The 18,627-nt window shown below is 63.6% G+C and overlaps 1 protein-coding gene across 1 annotated transcript; it reads right to left on the bottom strand.

The window, feature by feature from the left end:
• Positions 1 to 359: 359 nt before the first annotated feature.
• Positions 360 to 17,725, bottom strand: SMTNL2 (smoothelin like 2). Its single transcript, XM_058703510.1, has 8 exons — positions 17,215 to 17,725; positions 10,740 to 10,830; positions 10,039 to 10,281; positions 9,412 to 9,478; positions 8,570 to 8,716; positions 7,718 to 7,835; positions 7,358 to 7,509; positions 360 to 1,157 (listed from the first exon to the last, which is right to left on the bottom strand). Exons 1-8 carry the CDS (start codon positions 17,620 to 17,622, stop codon positions 1,031 to 1,033), a joined length of 1,353 nt encoding a protein of 450 aa, XP_058559493.1. The 5' UTR covers positions 17,623 to 17,725; the 3' UTR covers positions 360 to 1,030.
• Between the last annotated feature and the right edge of the window lie 902 nt (positions 17,726 to 18,627).

The raw sequence follows: 18,627 nt of genomic DNA, 5'->3' as shown, positions 1-18,627 counted from the left end.
AAGACTGCAGCTGGCAGGACCTAAAGATGTTGTTAGAATCCTAGCACAAATCGCCGTGACTATAGAGCAGTGGCCGAGGTGGGCTTCCTCCACACGTGGGCCACCGTTATCACAGACCCACCAGCCAAGGCCCAGAGTCCCCTGGAAACCCAAGGGGACTCCCAGACCACGTCCCCCGGCAGCAGGGACGAGGGAGCCCGACTGACAAGAACGTGGACGTGGTTGTCGACTTCCTGGGCAGCGATCTAGGTGCAGAAGCAGAGAAGGGGGGGATTTGAGCAGATTTTCACTCGGAATGCATGCAAAGTTTGTCGTCCACAGGCCCCGGGTCTCCCGAACAGAAACAACCAATCCAAAGCGAAGTTTGACACATCTTTTTATGTACAAACGGCCAATGGTACATAGTTACTTCTCATAAATATCTCCAGCAAATCCCCTAAAAAAAGATGTGAATAAAAACTACCTCTATGCACAAAGGGCCTCATCCTCCCCCCAAAGCGTTAACTTCCCGAGACAGGGAGCTTTGGGGACCAGGTGACGGCCTTCCCACCGCCCAGCCAGCCAGGGTAACTTGAAGGTCATCTGCTGCCCAGGACCTGGGGGAGACTGAACGGTTCCGCGTCAGGCTGGGCTGGGGCGTCCTCCCTGCTTCCCGGCAGAGGCCCCAGGGACGGCGGAAGGGAACCCAAGATACGGTGAGAAAGTAAAAAAAAAAAAAAAAAAAAAAACTCTGGGTATTTTGAGCACACACACTTGGTAACCAGTGTAACCCCGTGAAGCCAATGTATCAAATTCGCCCAAGGGAAAAGGGATCTCACATTCCAGAATCCACAGGCAAGCCTTTTATTTGCAGGGAGATAATCACGTAGCACCGAGCACGCTCCCTCCTCCTCGGAGCCCCTGCGCGCGGGGGGCGCATCAGCGACACAGGGGCCAGGGCGCGCTCACACCAGAACGCACGCGACTCCCGTGGGGCCGCCCCACAGTGTCCTCCCGGGCCTGCGCCCTGGCCACCCAGCCCCCACGGGCTTCATTCGAAGCGACGCAGGTGGTTGTACAGAGACTGGACGTAGGTGAAGACACACATGGGGTCCGGCTTGCGGCCCATCACCATCATATCCTCCACCTCGATGAGGCGCTCACAGTTGGCCAGATTCCTGAAACACAGAAGCTGGGTCAGGACCAGGGTCCCAGCCACCGGCCAGCCCCGCCACCCCGGGGAGAAAGGAGGGGTGTCCCCACAGGGCCTTCCATGACCCCGGGAGAGCCCAGGAGACACCCCCAAGAGATGCCTGAAGACCCCGGGAGACCCTGGGAGACCCCCCCCAGCAGACCCCTGGAGACACCCGGAGACCCCAGCAGACCCTGGGAGATCCTCGCAGACCCTGAGAGTCCCCGGCAGGGCCCTGGAGACACCCAGAGACCCCAGCAGACCCCAAGAAACCCCTTGAGACCCTGGAGTCGCCTACTCAGAGGCGGGTTGCCCAGACCCCCGCGTCCAGGAACCACTGGGACAACTCACGTTTTGACTTAAGTAGACTTACTTTATTGCAAGTTTCAGTGAAATTTAATTTCACTTTGAACTTTTGACTAAATCCACTTAAAAAGTAAATGCGAGTCAAAACTCTGTTAGTCAAATTTCAGTTTAATTTAAAAACTAAATTTCAGGGGCGCCTGGGTGGCTCAGTCCGTTGAGCGGCCGACTTCGGCTCAGGTCATGATCTCACGGTCTGTGAGTTCAAGCCCCGCGTCGGGCTCTGTGCTGACAGCTCAGAGCCTGGAGCCTGTTTCGGATTCTGTGTCTCCCTCTCTCTGACCCTCCCCCGTTCATGCTCTGTCTCTCTCTGTCTCAAAAATAAATAAACGTTAAAAAAAAAATTTTTTTTTAAATAAAAAAATAAAAACTAAATTTCACTAAAAACTTCGACGTACGTCGGCAGCCTGTGGGAAATCAGCACGAACTAGAAAAATAAATGTAAAATGAAGTAAAACATAGAAGTCACCCATGCGGCTTCTAAAACCGTCTTTTAAAACTTTTCCAAGACACACCCTTGGCGATTTCTCACCCCAGGTCAGCACGTGCACGCGGAAAACGCTCACAAACGTCTCACCACCGAGATTTCCTCCGTGGCGTTTCGTGTCTCCCGCCCCACACTTGTTCCTGAACGCTGGTCACGAAACACTCACCTGCTTTCACTACCTGCCGACGGGTCACAAGCTTAGAAACCTGCCTACCTCCACTTACGACCCCTGGGCCTGTGCCTCGCGCTCTGGGAAACATGCGTGTAGACACTGCCCTGGAAAGAAAGCGGCTCCCCTGCTGCCCCAACTCCCACGACCCACGAGGCGGCACCCACAGTGGCAGGGGTCAGCGCCACGCCCTGAAATAACAGCGGGTGTCCTTCCGGAGGCTGAGCCGGGCTTCCCCAGGGCGCAGAGCGGCGGGCCTGGGGGACCCAGCCCGGAACAAACTCCCACACCTGCTCCAGTCCGTGACCACCCCTGCTCAGCAGCGAGCACGGGGCACCCCCCTGCTTCCGGGGCCCCCCGCGTCCCCTATCAACAAATGCATGACTGTCGGGGTTCACGGCGGCCCCGGCCTCCCTGACTCTGGCAAGAAAGACACCTGGCTTCTCCCGGGCTCCCAGTCCCCCACGTGGAATCATCGCCCCTGCACGGGGCGGGGTGGGCGCGCAGGTCGCACGGCTTCTGTGCCTGGAAAGAGCTCAGTACACTTCCCCGGGGGTTGCCATTTTCGTCAGAATTTGGGACCTAAACAGCGGAGTTCAGATCCTGGGTCTGCTAGCCCTGTCCTCAGCAGAGATCAGACCCCCACCTCCAAGGTTGTGGCCTGTACCCCAGAGCCTGCCGGCCAGATCTCGCGGGTGGATCTTGTGCTGGCCATGTGCCAGACGTCCTATCACTAACCAAATGTCAGAGCAAATGGGGACGTCTGTCCCGGGTCCCACTGCCCCCTCCCCCTCGGTTTGGGGCCGGTGGCCAATGGTGGAATCCAACGGCTTTGTGAGGTGACGGGGCCTGGCATCCCAGACGGGCCAGGGCCGGGCTCGGGGTCAGGGAAGTGCGAGCTCTGACAAGGGCAGGCATGGGAAGGTGCTTTGTTAATGGCGAAGAGCTGCAAATCCAAGTTCTCCGGCCTGAGTTCACCTTTTGAGCCGTCAGCCCCTGCTGTGCTCCGCTCCTGCCTTCCTCCCAGGGCCGCCTGCACACCGGCCAGGTGCGTGTGAGCGTGCCCTGCAGGGGCCCTGAACGTGCACCAGGTGTGTGTGAGTGAGCCCTTCCTACGCACCAGGTGTGTGTGGGCGGGGCCACGTACGGGTCAGGTGCCTGTGGGCGGGGCCCAAACTTGCACCAGGTGCGTGTGGGCGGGCCATGCATCGCGCCAGACCATCACTCCCCGCCGCTGGCCACAGTGGTCCCCAAGTTAGAGGAGGGCCGTACTAAAGCCCTGACCTCGGCCTCGGCAGAGAACCGAGTGCACCCTGCAGACACGGGGGAGTCCGGCCTGGCCTTGCTCTTCTCCAGGCTCAGGCCACGGGCCCCAGCGCCCCGCGGTCAAATCCCTCCGCAGGTGGCTCTTGGCCAGGAGAGTTTCCCTCCTGTTCCCTATGCTCACGTGCCGCTGGCCACTTTCTACGGATGGCCCCACAAGTCTGTTCTCTGCCTAATTTCTTCCCCACCAAAGCCTCTCACGCGTTGGAAGAGAATCTTCCTATCACGTCTTTCCCCGACACCACATCTCTCTGGTTCCCTCACTGGGCCTCCAAAGGGCACCTGGGACGCTCTTCTTCCCGCCCACAATGGCTAAGATGTTCCAACCCGCACAGGGAGGGTCCACTGACCCCCTTCTGCGCCGGCTCCCACCCACGGCATCCCTGCCTGGGCAGCGAGGCTTCGCCCTCAGGGCCGCGGTCAGGGTGGGCACTAAGGCCTTACCCTGCTGTCACCCCTACAACCCAGGCGAGAGGTCACGGGCAAGGCTCTGGCTTCCCGGTCCCCACCCCAGCAGCCACAACGGTAACCTCACGAGTCCTAAAAGCTGCACACGCGGGTTAGGGGCGCCTGGGTGGCGCAGTCGGTTAAGCGTCCGACTTCAGCCAGGTCACGATCTCGCGGTCCGTGAGTTCGAGCCCCCGCGTCAGGCTCTGGGCTGATGGCTCAGAGCCTGGAGCCTGTTTCCGCTTCTGTGTCTCCCTCTGTCTCTGCCCCTCCCCCGTTCATGCTCTGTCTCTCTCTGTCCCAAAAATAAATTAAAAAACGTTGAAAAAAAAAAATTTAAAAAAAAGCTGCACACGCGGGTTAAATGAAACTTCAGAATCAGGATGTGAGAAAAGGAAAGTGGTCAGTATTGACTTTTATAAAAATACTCAAGTCTCAAAATATTAGAGGCTCCCACTGCCCTTTTTAAAGAGTTGAGGTACGGTTAAGGCAGAACACTATTAGGCACACACCCCATTGCCTTTCAAATTAAAAAGAAGCAAGTGCGTTTGTAACAGCGATACGAGCGTAACTCCCGCACCACGGAACAGCCCAAAGGGAAAAGCACAAGACACTTCAATGGCACCGTGTAGCAGGAACCGGGGTGACATCTGTGTGCCATCGTTTCTGAGTGAACGTACTGAGCCCCACCTTGCTTGGGGCTTCAAAGCGAGGTTCCGAGGATTCTCCTGCCCCGGCTCTGTTATGATCTGCGGTCGGCACGGGGCTGGCCTGTGAGGGCGAAGGAGGAGGGGCTCAAGGGGCTATTTTTATTTGTTTAAGCCTTCGCTAAACACAGATGCCAGGCTCGGACTACAGCCTCCAGTCTGGTTTTAGACAGAGACACATGGACACTACAAATAGCCCGAAGCCCCTTCTGCTTGGGCGTAACCCGAGAGCAGGACACATTCCCTGCAGGGCAAGCGGGAGCCTCAGGCCACACGTCCGGCTCTGGGCGGGCGCTCGGCCTGGAGATGTGGGGCGCAGGGCGCAGAGGGCAGGGCCCCCGCACACCGTCGCACCCCTTCCATAAAAGGACCGGTCTTCCCGCTCTCCAAGCCCGGGACACCTGTCCAACAAGGGCTCGTACTTTGCTGTCAACACCGCATTGCTCGCACAGATTAGGCCGCGGGGAATCTTCGGGGCCGGGAGTTCCCGGGAGGAGGGGTAGCACACGGCTCACGCCACCCAGTTCCCGGTGCATCTTTGTGGTTTTAAGGCCCTCGCTCGCAGAAGGGTCTGCAAACGTTTCCTTCCTGATGTGGGGGAGGGTGAACCCCCTGTTTGAGGGGCCTGTCTGTCCTCTGTTCCTGTGCAAAGGCTGTGACCCCATGGAGCCCGGACCCCTGTCACCCTGCACAGCCTGCTCCTGCCGCCTGTGGGCCCATGAGTCTGCCGGACCTTCGCTGGCAAACCTGGGGAGTGTCTGCTAAGAAACTGGTAGCCAGAACCGTCCAGCAGGGGTCCTGTGCTTTCTTTCCAGCCTGTTGTCCCGGGAGCGAGCCAGGTGACCCAAGCTGCTGTCTTCTTAGGAGGCCACCTTCCTAACCCCCCACCCATATCTGCGAGGTCACCTCCCCCAGGGACTCCCAGGGGAGGTCCCTTCCCAGGCCCCAAACAAGCTCCCCACACAGGCCTGCCCTGGGCCCCTAGCCGGCAGACCACCCTCCCCTCCCCAGCCATACTCAGGCCACAAAGAGGCAGGGCAGGGCTTCAGTCCCCCCACCCTACCCCACCGTTTGCTCTGGGGAGGAGGGAGGCAAAACGTGGAGCGGCCTGCACACACCCTGACCCTCCAGGCTGGGAACAGAAGGAACGTGCTCCGTGCTGCGAGACTGGAGGTGCCCACGTCTGGGAAAGCACAGCCACAGAGCAATCTGGCTCTGGCTGTCGGGGCGGGGCTGTGCTCCCCACCATCTGGGAGGCAGGGCCACCACCCTGCGGCCCAGGGCCCCCTCTCCGGGCCCAGCCTGGTCTGTGGGAGAAAACACCAGGGGCCCGAGTGGGGCCTCACCGGCCCAGTTTCCGGGGTGGGTCCTGGGGTGCGGCGCCCACACCAGAGCCCCCGCCCTGCACACTCAGTCTGCTCTGACAGCCACCGTCTCTAGGCCCAAGCAGCCGGGCCTCCCCCTGCGAGGTGTCCCTCCCCGACGTTGTGCTGTCCCCCTTGGCTCTGGTTCACCGCCGTCTGGGTCCAGCTGCATAACACACTCCAACCAGAGCTGTTTCTGCGATTAGGAAGACAGCTAGCTCGAGCAGCCGAGAAAGAGAAGGAGTTCTGTGACCCCGCGGGGGCCGAGAGTCCCGGCATGTCACCTGAGACCACTGCACGGGGGCAACGGCGACATTCCCACAACTCAGGCCGGCTCCACTCTGCCCCCAGGACTGACCCGTAGGCTCCGACCCCTTCCCCGGCCAGGGCTGGGGTCCAGGAACAGAGTGCGGAGGGCACACAGGTCTGGAGCGAGGCCTCCCCCTGGTCAGGGCACCAGGGATGCAGACCTGGTGGGCAGGCGCTGCTCACGGGCTTACGTCCAGGCACAGAGGCTGCGGCAGGAGACAAACATCCCCTCCAGGAAACTGCGCCTTTCCTCTCACCTTCCTCCCCCCCACACCCCCACCCCAGCATCCCCTGAGCATCCCCTGAGCCCCGCCCCCAGGCTCCCCTGAGCCTCTGCTTCTGGACTGTGACCAACCGACAGGAGGCCCTCTGCCCCAGCTCCCTGCCAGCCGCCGCCCACACGCACAGCCCGTGAGCCAGCCCTCCCCACACAGCTGCCCTCCGGGCCCCACAACGTCAGGCCGACCAGCCCCGGGGGACAGCCTGCAACCCCCACCTCCCGACCCCAGCTAGAACCCCGATGCCCCAGGGGCTGCCCTGAGCCACCGGCCAAATCCCAGACTGGCTTCCCAAGTGCCAAGGGAATCCCAGAATCTCTCCCCACCCAATCGCCTCCCGGAGCCAGTCTTAGGAACACAGACGATTTCGTAGCAAACGCTAGGACAACATTTAGGGAAGCAAAATCTACTTACTGAAGAATTTTTAAAACTGTTTCCGAGGCAGACATTATTCAACGTCCTGCTTGCCCAAGCAACAGTGTCTCCCCACCAACACTGAGAGGACAGGCTGGGTGCCCTGGGAGAGCCCACCCCGCAGTCCCTCACGCCTGGCCCATTGGCTGGCCTCCCAGACCACACAGCAGAGGCCAGGCACCCAGCGAGAGGGGCAGGTGCACCGAGTGTGGGCGACCCCTCCGGCCTCAGTGTCTCCATCCGTACAGGAGGCCGTGGGATGGCCTCAGGACCCTGCAGACGACTCCCCCGGGCAGGAGGGGGGCTCAGCACCCGCCATACTCACTCGGCCATGGTGAAGGCCAGCTCGAAGTTCTTCTGCCTCTGCGCGGGGCTCAGGGCGCTGTAGTCGAAGGCGTCGGGAAAGAATGAGTGCACCAGGGCGCAGAAGGCCATGCCGTCGCTCCAGCTGGACGAGAAGTTCTGCAGGTCCACGTGCTTCCGGCGGGCCGGGGGCAACACAGGGGCGTGAGCGGGGGTTCCGTCCCACCTCTGCGCCCCCCACCCAATTTAACCCATCAAGCAGACGCTCCCAGCCCCTCCCAGAGCAGACCAGGGGCCCCTGGGCTGGGGCGGGCCTAGGCCCACCTCGTAGCCAAGGGTCCCCCCACCCCCACCCCCAGGCCAGGGCGGGGTCTGGGCCCACCTCGTAGCCAAGGGTCTTCTGCCGGCACCACTCCAGCAGGAGCTGCTTGATGCTGCTGGCACTGGCCACACCGAAGCTCTGCGACCGTTTCAGCTTGGCCCGCACCTCGCCCTTCCCCCTATGCAAAGAGCGCCTGCCTGCTGTGGGGCCGCGGGTCCCCACCGCTCGCACACCACCTGCTCTGCTCACCCAGGGAGACGCCCCGCTGGCAGGACCACCCTCCCTCCGGCCGCCAGCCTGCATCCATTTCCCACACTGGGAATCGGGGGTCGCCTGGCAATCCTGGGACAGGGGACCGCAGCCCACGTGGCCTCAGGCCCCTGCCCTCGGCTCCCTTCCCTTCGTCCCAGCCGCCCAGACGTAACCCTCACTGACAGCTCCCTTCCTAGCCTCCTAGCCCCGGGAGGGCGGTCCCCCTGGTGGCCCCGAGGACACAGCCCAGATCTGGCTCAGCGGGGAAACTGCCCTGGTCGGTCTCCCTCACTGGTCACGGGAAGCTGGGGCTAGGGGCGTCCTCACCACACAGGCTGTGACCCCACCCTGCACCCAGCAGGTGTCATGCTGACGACTGGATCCCTGTTCAAAGACCAGCCCTGTCCCTAAGGGGGGCAGGGTGTCACCCCACAGCCGCCCCCCCCCCCGGGAATCCTAACCCACTACCCCTTGTGGTCTCCCCGTCCCGCCAGTCGCCAGTCGAGGCAGGGAGGGCGGCCTGGGGCACCTCTGGAACAGGGCAGGCGAGGGGCTCTCATCATGGGCCCTGCCCTTGCGCCCGGCCCCCAGGGAAGAGGACTGGGCCGGCTTTCCTGCGCGGCCTGGCCCCCACGTGGGTCTGGGTGCGAGCATCCGTACTTGCCCGCAGTGTCACGCTCCCACTTCTCAAACAAGGCCTTCCGGGCCTGCGCCCCGGACGTGCGGGGCAGCGTCTGCGACCTGACCAGCTCCCGGCGCCGGGCCTGGGCGGTGGCTGGTGGAGACCGAGGCGTCAGCAGGGGTGGGCTGAGGAGAGAGAGAACCACCGAGTCAGGAACATCCCAGCCCACTCGGGCCCAGGGCCCCCCTCCCCCCAGTGACCGAGGCAGGAACAGAGGAGGCACGGCAGCAACAGGCACAGCCTGTTGGGCAGGTTCTGACTGAGAGGCCTGGCCCGCTGCAGGGGGCACCCAATGCCTGGCATAATCACCCCTCAGCAGGTGCCGATTCCTGGGGCAGAAGGTGGACCCCGAACCAGCCCCACCAGGCCCCTCTCCACCACTAGATAAGACCCCCTTTGTTTCCTCCTGAACGGTTTGCCAGAAAGTCACCATTTTCCTTGATTATTAAAAGAAAAGCCAAGCGAGCCCCCCACCCCCAGCCAGCTGGCCTGGGGGAATATGGGGACAGCTGCAGGCCGGGGGAGGGGGTCTGTACCACGAGGGGGGCAGGGCCTCTCTGGGCACCCTCATGGAGAGGCCCTCCCACCCTCCCTCCTCTGTGGGGATGGAGACACCCCCTCCCACCTCCACACAGACCCGCTCTGCAGGGTTCACAGAGAAGCCAGCCGCGGCCACATTTCTCCAAACGAGGCTGTCCAGTGAGCCCCGCGGCCCGGCCTCCCCTGCAACCCGCTGCCCGGCTCTCCACGGTCCGGGTCAGCACAGGGAGCCCAAGTCCCAGGACAGCACAGCCCACCCGGCCGCCTCACCCTGACGCACCTGTCGCTCCTGCCAGCCGATGCTGCCCCATAGCCAGAGCTCAACCTCGGGGCGGAAGGACTCTTCTCTGCAGGACAAGGAGAGGAACAGAAGTAGCCACGGCCTTGGGGAGGGCCAGCCACCGGCGCCCTTCCCTGACCCAACACGGCTCCCTGGATGGGCAGCTCCCCACCCCCCCACCGCTAGGCTGGCCCCCCCATGGCCAACAGCTGAGGGAGAGGGGCTAGGAGCTCAGAGCTCGGACATAAAAGGTGTTGTAAGCGTTCCCGGCTGCTTTGGGGAGCACAGGTCCCAGGGTGCAGCACGCTTTGTCGCCAGACCCTCATCTTGGAAGCCCCACCCCAGGACACACCACGGGCCCTGACCACAGGCCCACAGCAGGCTGGTGGAGCCCTGCCAAGTGCGCAGGGTGTCAGCCACGTCCTCACCACAGCCTGACCCGGAATGAAAGCCACGGTCTCCCCGAGGGAAGCCGCCAGTTCACGGCATCTCTGGAAGGAGTCAGGCAGGGAACGGCGTCACAGGGACCGGGCACAGGTGGGCAGCTCGGTCCCAGGTTTTCCGAGTCTCTCGCCAGCCCCCCACCCCCGTGGGGTCTGCACCCAGGCTATGCTCTCCCGCTCCTACCGCTGGGACCCGGAGTCCAGGGTGCGGTGGCCTCACTGGGGCTCGGGCTGGGGCCCCCCAGGATGGCGGCAGACGTGGGCGAGAGAGCCGCGGCCGAGGTCTCCCCTGAAAACCTCTCCGAGACCCGAGTGACGGCCGTGACCGGCTGGTGAGGCAGCTGCAGGGACAGGCTCACGGGGCGAGGCCTGGGGGGCTCTGGTGCTGGTAAGGATCCAGCGGCTTCTGGGGACCCATCGCCCAGACCTGAAACACGAGGCCAGTGGGGAAGGTGGGGGGAGTCAGCCAAGGCATCTGCAGGGGCCTCAGGCCGCCCCCCCCCCCCCCAAGTAGGACTCCAGCTTCTGTGAACCCTCCTCCCACCTCCCACCTCCTCCGGGAAGGCCTCCCTGACCTCCCTCTTCTGGGGACGCCTCAATGCAACCGGAGTTTATGTCTGTTCCAAACTGCTGTCACCATCAGTTCAGTAAATACTACCTAGCCTGTCGGCCACACGGTGCTGTCCGCTGCGTGGACATCTCCTCGGGGCCCACTTGCTTCCTCCGGAAACAGGGAACCTCGAGACCTCCCATTTCCCTCTGCGTTGACAGAGTTCTACTTCACCCCGAGTGAAGCCGCCCTCCGGGCAGCCTGTCGGCCTGCTGGGGTTCAGGGCCACATCCCCTCCCGGCCGCGGGACGGCCCCCCTTGCCGTCGGCCCCTACCTGTCCCAGGCTGGTGCCCGTTCTCAACGATGCACGAGTCTGAGGCCTTTCTTGTGTCCACCTCGCTGGCTTCGTCCTGGTGATCCACGCTCTACGGAGACACACGCACCAGGGGGGGCCCAGTCAGGCAGGGCCGGCTGCCCCCTCCCGAGATTGCTGTCTGAGGCCCCCCCAGTTCTGGGGACAAGTAACACTCCCATGTGAGACAGCCCCTGGGAGATACGGTCCTGGGCACAGGCCACACAGCGAGCTGGCATGGACCCGGCCCCGGCTGCTGAGCCCCCACGATCCTGCCAGGCAAACGACTCTCCTGGGCTCACCCCAGACTCCAAAAGCACTAGAGACAAAGATCAGAATGGGGCTCTTGGCAGGGCGCAAAGTGGCCCACCCTTCCCCTGCCTGGACCAGATGCCCCGGCAAGAGCCTGGCCCTTCTCACTCTCACCCCCGCGTGGCCAGCCGACACGGATGCCCATGTAGGGGTGCTGAAACCAGAACCCTAAGGTTCTCTGGGCCAACAGCAGGCACTGGGGCCTTCGTGCTGAGGACCTTCCATGGGATGTGGTCACAAGATTTGCCTGGATGCCCGGGATACGAGGGTCTGACTGGCTCCGGGGCCCTCCAGCCCCCCCTGAACCTTAGGGGAGCCAATACCGGACCCCCTGGGGGAGCTGGGGGTCAGGTCATGCCGCTGCTGGGTCTCAGTGTCCCCGTCTGAGATAAGGGAGGTACACTGCAGAGCATCCATCGAGCATCAGGCCCTTTTCTGGCCACGCCAGTTACGCCAACGTGCTTCCGTCCTCTCAGGTGCGTGCTAACACCCCCACGCGGCAGGGAAAGCCCAAGGCTCCCAGAAGAGGTGTCCTGTCCACAGTGACACGTGAGAATCACCTGTGATCTGTGGCCAGGAGGGACGTCCTCCTGCACCGAGCTCCTGCCTCTCTCAAAGCGAGGGAGGTGGGGAGGGCCTGGCGTGTCCACAGGGCTGGCGGGGTCTGCTTGGCGGGAAGGGGATCGGGGCAGACCCCCCAGTACTAAGGGCCACTTGGAGGCTGGCTATACCTCTCCCGAGACACCTCCAGGCTGGCTCTTGCCTGCAAGCTTCCCAGATGACTAAAGACCACCCCTGGCCCCAGATGGCTCAGCGGCCCCTCAGCCAGTGCTAGGGGTGGCCACTGTGCCATGGGGGGATCGCTCTGGCGGGGGAGCCAGGACCTCGAGCAGAGCCCGAGAGTGCGTCCAGCCCAGCAGGTCAGGGAGGGCCCCCCGGAGGCAGCAGAGCCCAAGCCGGGTGTAGGGTACGCCAGGTGGATGAGGAGGGGACCACTAGCGTCTGCACGGACAGACGACTTGGAGTTTGGGTGACTGCAGGGATAAGTGACCTGAGGGGGAAGGAAGGGGCGTTGGTGGGAAAACAGGGACTTCAGTTCGGGCCACATGGAGTGTAAGGTGCCCTGGGGCATCCAGGAGGTGAGGTCAGGACACAGCTGTGTGTTTGGGTCTACAGTTTAAGAGACAAGACAGAAGGATGGAGGGAACAATGAGGGACAAGCAGGAGTCCTGTGTCCTCGGCACACGCACAGAGCAAGAGGTGGCCAGGGGTGGAGGGGGCCTGGGGGGAGAAGAGGGGTCTACAGAGGGGCAGCCAGAGGTGCAGGGAGAAAACCTGGAGAAGGCTGGGTGAGGCAGGTAGACACCTTCAGGAAGAACACAGGCGTGCCTGGGGCGCCCAAAGGTGGCCTCGGGTCAAGGAAATGGTCGAGATGAGATCTGAACAGCGCTCATTGGGTTTAGCAAAGAAGAGGCCGGCAGGTGATTTAGGGACTGAATGAGGTAGGGGTGGGGCGGGAGAGGGCGGAGGAGGGAGAAGCTGGGAGGATAGGGGAAGAGTTGGAAGGGGCTGTCCCTCTGTGGGGTGTGGGTCCCTGCAGAAGGAGGAAAGGACAGGACTCAGAGCCCTGGGGGGGGGGGGGGGCTGGGAGAGGAGGGGACCCCTCAAGTCCTGACTCAGGAGGACAGAGAGGGAGGGGCCAGGCTGTGGAGAAGGGGGGCCTCTGCGGGCACCCCTAACTTGAAGCCAAATCAGCAGCAGAAGGAGATACAGCCGGTCCACCCTGAACCCCAGCCCCTACCTGTCACCGGGGCCAGCTCAGCCTGGGGTCTCCGTGTCCCCCCACCCTCCTACTCTGGCCCAACCGGTGCCACAGGTCTGGGCAGAGGCCTGGAGGGACAGGGTGATGGTGAAACCACGTTCCCAGGAATGGGGGGCCCCCAGACGCCTGCCCCTGCACGTAGCAGGTCCCCCACCCCCGTGACGCCCCAGGGGACCAGGAGCCACAACCAGACAGGAAGTAGGTTCTGGACCAGCCAGATTCCTGGGTCTCCTGCCCGCCACCCCCCCCCCCACTGCCACTTCCCCTCTACTGGAACTACCCCTTGTCCCCTCAGGCCAAGGGGTCATTGGGAGACCACCCGCCAACCATCATCACACAACCCGTTCGCGGGACGGGCTGGGGAGGGGTAGAGGAGTGGAAGTTTGGGACCCGGGTCTCCTACCCCAACCTGAGACTTTGTCCACAAGGCACTCTGGCCTTCCAGAGAACAGAGGACAGCTCAGGACAAACGTGTCCCCCGGGACCTGGGGCAGGGCGGGTCCTGGCCCCTGCCAGACCTGTCTTAGCCAGATGAGGGGGAGGAAAAGGGTTAACAATGGGATAACCGCCCCAGTAGGACCTTTGCAGAACAGAGGCCTTAAACCAAGGACTTGTCCTGGTCCCCAAGCACACCCTGGGACCTCAGACACACTCTCCCAGTGTCTCCCGGCATGGGGGTGGGGGTCTTCCTCACCCCCAGGAAGAGAACCGGGGTTGGGGCAGCCTCTGTGTGCTGGGGCAGAAATCACTGGTGAGCCCTGGGGACGGGAACCAGCACAGAATGGTCCCCATCTGGACTTTAGGAAGAGCCCCGCCCCCCCTCCCCCGCACCTCACCCCCCCCCCCCATAAGGGAGCCCAGGCCTGAGAGCATGAGAGGGAGGCACAGGGTGACACAGGTCTGATTGCAGGGACTCCAGGAGATACGATCCTCTCACTGGGAAGTTTGCAGACGCTTCGGGAGGGTGGGAAAATTTCAGGCATTCTCAGTGCTGCTGGCCCCATGCGGGCTCACGTGTGGGGGCTCACGCGTGGGCACAGGAGCCCGGGAGGGGCCAGAAGCCCGTCCTGAGACTGCTGCCCATCCCCCACTCACACTCGGCTTTCGAGACTCAACCCAAACATCTCCCCAAAGCATTTACCTCTCTTATCACACAGTGTGTCTGGGAAAGGAAGGCAGATAAGGGAGTCTGGTTTCTTTCACAGCCGGCCTCGACCCAGAGCTCCTGGCAGCCGGCCCAGAGGGCCTCCGCCAGCAGGGGGGGGGCCCGGGCCTCCAGCCCAGCCGAGGACATTTCCAAGGGCCACGCTCCAGGCCCGGCCTGGCCTCAGGCTGCCGCCATACCACAGGTCCCCGCGGGCTCCCTCTGCCTGCGAGGCCACGGCTGCGGCTCTGTGGATGCTTGTGAACAGACCCTGCTGATGTCACCGTTATAAGGAGCCAGTCAGCTCAGAGTTGAGGGGCCCACCCAGCCTGGCCCGATCCCCCTTGGCTTAGATCCTGAGAAACTGAGGTCGACCTTTGAGGAGGTGCTCCCGAGGCCTCACAGCAAACATGGCAAAAGCAGCTCCTGTCTGCTTCCGGGACTTGGGCCTCCTACAGGAAGTCCACCTTGGTTTCTCCCACTCCATGGCCCTGCCCTCTCCCTCCTCCTGGAGCCGCCCTGGCTACTCTTCTGTCTCCTTACCACTTAGCAAGGTCAAGGCTTGTGCACTCGGAAGTGGATTCCATGATCGACTCTTTCTGCACGGAGTTCGGGACCCATTTACATGCTAAGTATGATGCACTTTCAACGGCCTCAAGTTTGAAACAGCAGAAACCAAAAGATTCTCTAAATCTCACCGCTTATTACAGAGGGCTGGTGCAACACCAGGCCCCGCTGGCCTCACCTCGGCTGTAACTGGCCCCTCCCCGCTGTGACACAGAACCAGCCGGGGCATGAAACACATTACCAGCCACCCTGGGGCCCAGCCTGGAGCCCTGACTTCCAGGTCGTGACTAACCCACCCAGTTGTGTGCTGCTAGAGTGGGGACATACAGATGTCTCCACAGTCCCCTTTGCCGCCAGAAACTGGCTGGAGGCCGCCCGTCAGCGCTCCTGAGAGGGGGCTGCAGAAGTGGGGACAACGCTTCTGAAGCCAGCAGAGGGGGTGCTGCCTCGGCGCAGGGGGGCTGCACGACCTCTGACCCCCTGGAGACCCTGGCCATCCTCCACCCAACTGCCCATCTATACCTTTCTGAAGCCCACACCCACTTCCCATTCGTGACTCCATCCCTATCCCATAAAGAGCCGTGGCGTCCCTGACCCCTTCCTCCAAGTGCTGTCCCCTTGACTTCTAGGGGCGGGCTCTCTGGGACCCCCTAGCTGCCCAGCAGCTCCTCCCCGTCCTGCTGCACAATTACCTGAACACCTTACCCACTTCAGGGCTCCGCTGTAGGCTCTGCCCTGATGTCTCCCTAAAGTCCAGCCTTGACTCCCCCTGGCTCACCAGATCAGGGACTGCACCTGCTCTGGGACAGCTTGGCCTGGATGTCCCGCAGCCCCTCACACTGGGCAGGACCCAGCCAGATCCCGGCATCCCCCCCCCCCCCCCCCCGATCTGTGACCCAACAGCTCCCCAGGCACGGCTCCTGTCTGTGCCTCCCTGCCGACTCCCCCTTGAAGATCGTCTCCTCTCCTTGGACCATCCCCCTTAACCCACCCTGTCTCCAGCCACCCTCCAACCCGTCACCCATCCTTGCCGGACCTTGCGGAACAAGGAGAACCTTGTCCCTCCCCGCCCGGTGCCCCACACCCACCACCCCCATGATATGCAAGATGACTAAGTCACCTCAGGTGAGAACGGCCAATTCCCACCGAGACAGCTGGGTGCCGGGAAAGCCTCCTGTCACACATGCATGAGCACGCACGTGCGTACCTGCGGTCACAGACATATGACTGGGACGTTATGTCTCTGGACACTCGGGAAGCTGCTTCCATGAGCAGACAAGTAGCAAACGTGTGTTAAAACCCAACTTCAGAAACAGCCGATGACACAGTTGATTAGGCACGTGTGAGCTCACCGCACCGTGGTGATTTTGTACCACGGATGCGTAGTGTGTTGTGCTCACGGCACAGAATTAAACGTCTCCACATTTCCAGACCCTTCACACGGAGCACCGGACACCAGGGACAGAGCCCAGCTCGCGTAGCCAGCGCCCAGAGGGCCTTCACAATTCAGCGCTCCCCTCTCAGTCCCACCAGCCCCCCTCTCCACCCCCCACCTCTGAAAGCATCGCGGGGCCTGCACGTGCACAGTCCCCTTCGCTCCCGCAACCTGCAACAGCAGCTACGGCAAGCCCTGGGCTTCCGGCACAGAAGCCTTCCCGGGACACCCACCTGGAAGGGACTGGGGCACAACATCTGGTCCCGCTGCCCACACTGTTGGCACTGCTCTGTCTGGGGCCACCTCCCACCCGGCTGGGACCTCCAGGGGCTGATGTGATCCCCCTCCTCCTGGCCCCCGAGGTGCAGCCCAGCCCACACAGGAGATCTGTGCGGATGACGGATGGAACCAAGGAGGGGCAGCAGGTGCAAAGCGCCCAGACCCGGACCCTGGAAACCGCACCCCAGAGCACATGCCTGAGCAGAGTGGAAAATCCCACCTAAGGCCACGGCGCACACCATGGAAACCTTCTAACCTGCCTCTCCGGGAGGCCCCATGCTGGGCGTGCTGGTCCACACCGGCCTCCACCCCACCCCCACGCGGGTCACTGACCCCAGGAAGCCGGAGACTGCTCCAGGCTGGTTTCCCATCTGTCTTTACCCCCTGCGAGTTCCCAAACGCTGCCGCCCCGACCACACTGCGTCCTCCTGGCCTCCCCCTCGCGCGCGCGCGCGCGCACACGCACACACACACACACACACACACACACACACACACACGGGCCTGAGTTCTCAGTCTGGGTTAATTAATAACGAGAGCCGTCAGGCCTCAGTGAAGCGGCGACGCAGGGGGCGCAAGAATGGAGGTGGGGGAGCCGGGGGCTGCCGGCGAGGCCCAGGCGGTGTTGAACCGGTCAGGGGCCGAACCTCAGCGCCCGAGCCCTCAGCGTCATGGGACAAAGGGGAGAGGGAGTCAGAACTCGGGGCAGACAGGGCCTGGCTCCCAAGAAAGGAGGGGGCCGGGAGCCGGAGACAGGTGCAGCGGGCAGGCTTCTAGGGCCCTCTCCCACCCCGGAGTGAGTCCCCGCGCGGCCGGCAGAGGCCCTGCCCCCAGCCCAGCACCCCCGCGTCGGCGGCCCCACGCCCCCGGCGCCCGCGCCCCCCGCCCCGAGGCTCACCTGGCCGCGGCCGGACAGCGAGAAGGTGGCGTGGCTGGCGAAGCGCGCGGTGCCCAGGCGGGGCGCGCGGCTGGGGACGCCGGGCGCGGGCGGGGGGCTGGGCGAGCCGGGCGAGCCGGGCGTTCCGGGCGCGGGGGACGGCCCGGTCGCCAAGCCCAGCGCCTCCACCTGCCGCGTCAAGCGCTCCAGCTGCGCCTGCAGCCGCTGGTTGTCGCGCTGCAGCTCGGCCACCGTGCGCGCCAGCGGGCCGGCCAGGCGCAGAGCCTCCGCCACGCGCCGCTCCACGCCGCGCTGCAGCCCCTGCATGTCCTCGTGCAGCGCGCGCACCGCGCCCTCCAGCGCCGCCTCGTAGCGGCCCAGCGCCTCGCGCACCGTGCGCGCCTCCTCGGGGTCGGGGCCCTGCTCCATGGCCGAGCGGGCGCGCCGTCCGAGCGGGCAGAGAAGCCAAGCTCCGCAGCTCCGGGCCGCGACTGGCCGCCCCGGGCCGGGTTCGCCGGAGGGGCGACGGGAGGGGCGGGCGCAGGGCGGGTGGGGGCGGGGCCGCGGGCGGGGGCGGGGCCTCTGGCGGCGGGAGGGGCGGGCACAGGGCGGGGGCGGGGCCTCGGGGGCGGGAGGGGCGGGCGCCGAGAGGGGCGGGGCCTCGGGTGGGGGGAGGGGCGCCGAGTCGCCCTAGGGGGAGAGCGGGGCTCTGCTGCCCGGTGGGGCGGGGCCGCAGGGGGAGCGCCGGGTCCGAGAGCCCCCTGACCCCGCCCCAGAGGAGCGAGGTGCGGCCTGGAGAGAGGCTGCGGCCCCCGAGGGGACTTTACCCCGGAGACCACTGACGCGGGCTGTGGGTCGCCGGGCTCTCCCCCGCAGGGCCCAGTCCCGCTGGGGGTGGGAACTTCCCCACCGGTCGGGGAGACCTGAGGGGGGGAGCAGCCCCCAGAACTGTCCGGCCCCTGCCCCCCTCCCATCACAAGAAAGGGAAGAATGAAAACAATTGTGGCTTAAGGAGGACAGGATGATGGGCAAAGATACTCTCCTGTAGTTGTAAACTGTAAACTGACTTAAATTGAGAATGGGAGGAGCGCCCGGGGCGGGCCGGCGCTCAGTCTTTGAAGCATCCGACTTTGGCTCAGGTCATGATCTGGGTCTGGGAGTTCAAGCCCCGCTTTGGGCTCTGTGCTGACAGCGTAGAGTGTCTGGAGTCCGCTTCAGATTCTGTGTCTCCCTCTCTCTGCCCCTCCCCCCCAAGAATAAACGTTAAAAACTTTTTTTTTTACTGTTTAAAAATGGGAACATCCCACCTTTTGCACAGAAATTTTTCCTGACTAGGCTTCTCCTTACCAGGCCAGGCCCACCTGAAGGAGGCCCAGTGCCTGGGCAGGCACAACCAGATGACCTCAGGAGCACGAGGTCTGAAGGGCTTGTTTC

The sequence above is a fragment of the Neofelis nebulosa genome, chromosome 16, assembly GCF_028018385.1.
Source record: "Neofelis nebulosa isolate mNeoNeb1 chromosome 16, mNeoNeb1.pri, whole genome shotgun sequence".
NCBI lineage: Eukaryota > Metazoa > Chordata > Mammalia > Carnivora > Felidae > Neofelis > Neofelis nebulosa.
This window is presented reverse-complemented; position numbering and strand designations above follow the sequence as displayed.

What these genes read in the sequence shown, in the direction of transcription:
- SMTNL2 (XM_058703510.1), bottom strand. Translation starts at nt 17,622, where the DNA reads ATGGAGCAGGGCCCCGACCCCGAGGAGGCGCGCACGGTGCGCGAGGCG. An exon ending in CGCTGTCCGGCCGCGGCCAG is followed by an intron (nt 10,831 to 17,214) that starts GTGAGCCTCGGG and finishes GTGTCTCCGTAG; the next exon opens with AGCGTGGATCACCAGGACGA. An exon ending in GAGCGTGACACTGCGGGCAA is followed by an intron (nt 7,836 to 8,569) that starts GTACGGATGCTC and finishes CTCTTTGCATAG; the next exon opens with GGGGAAGGGCGAGGTGCGGG.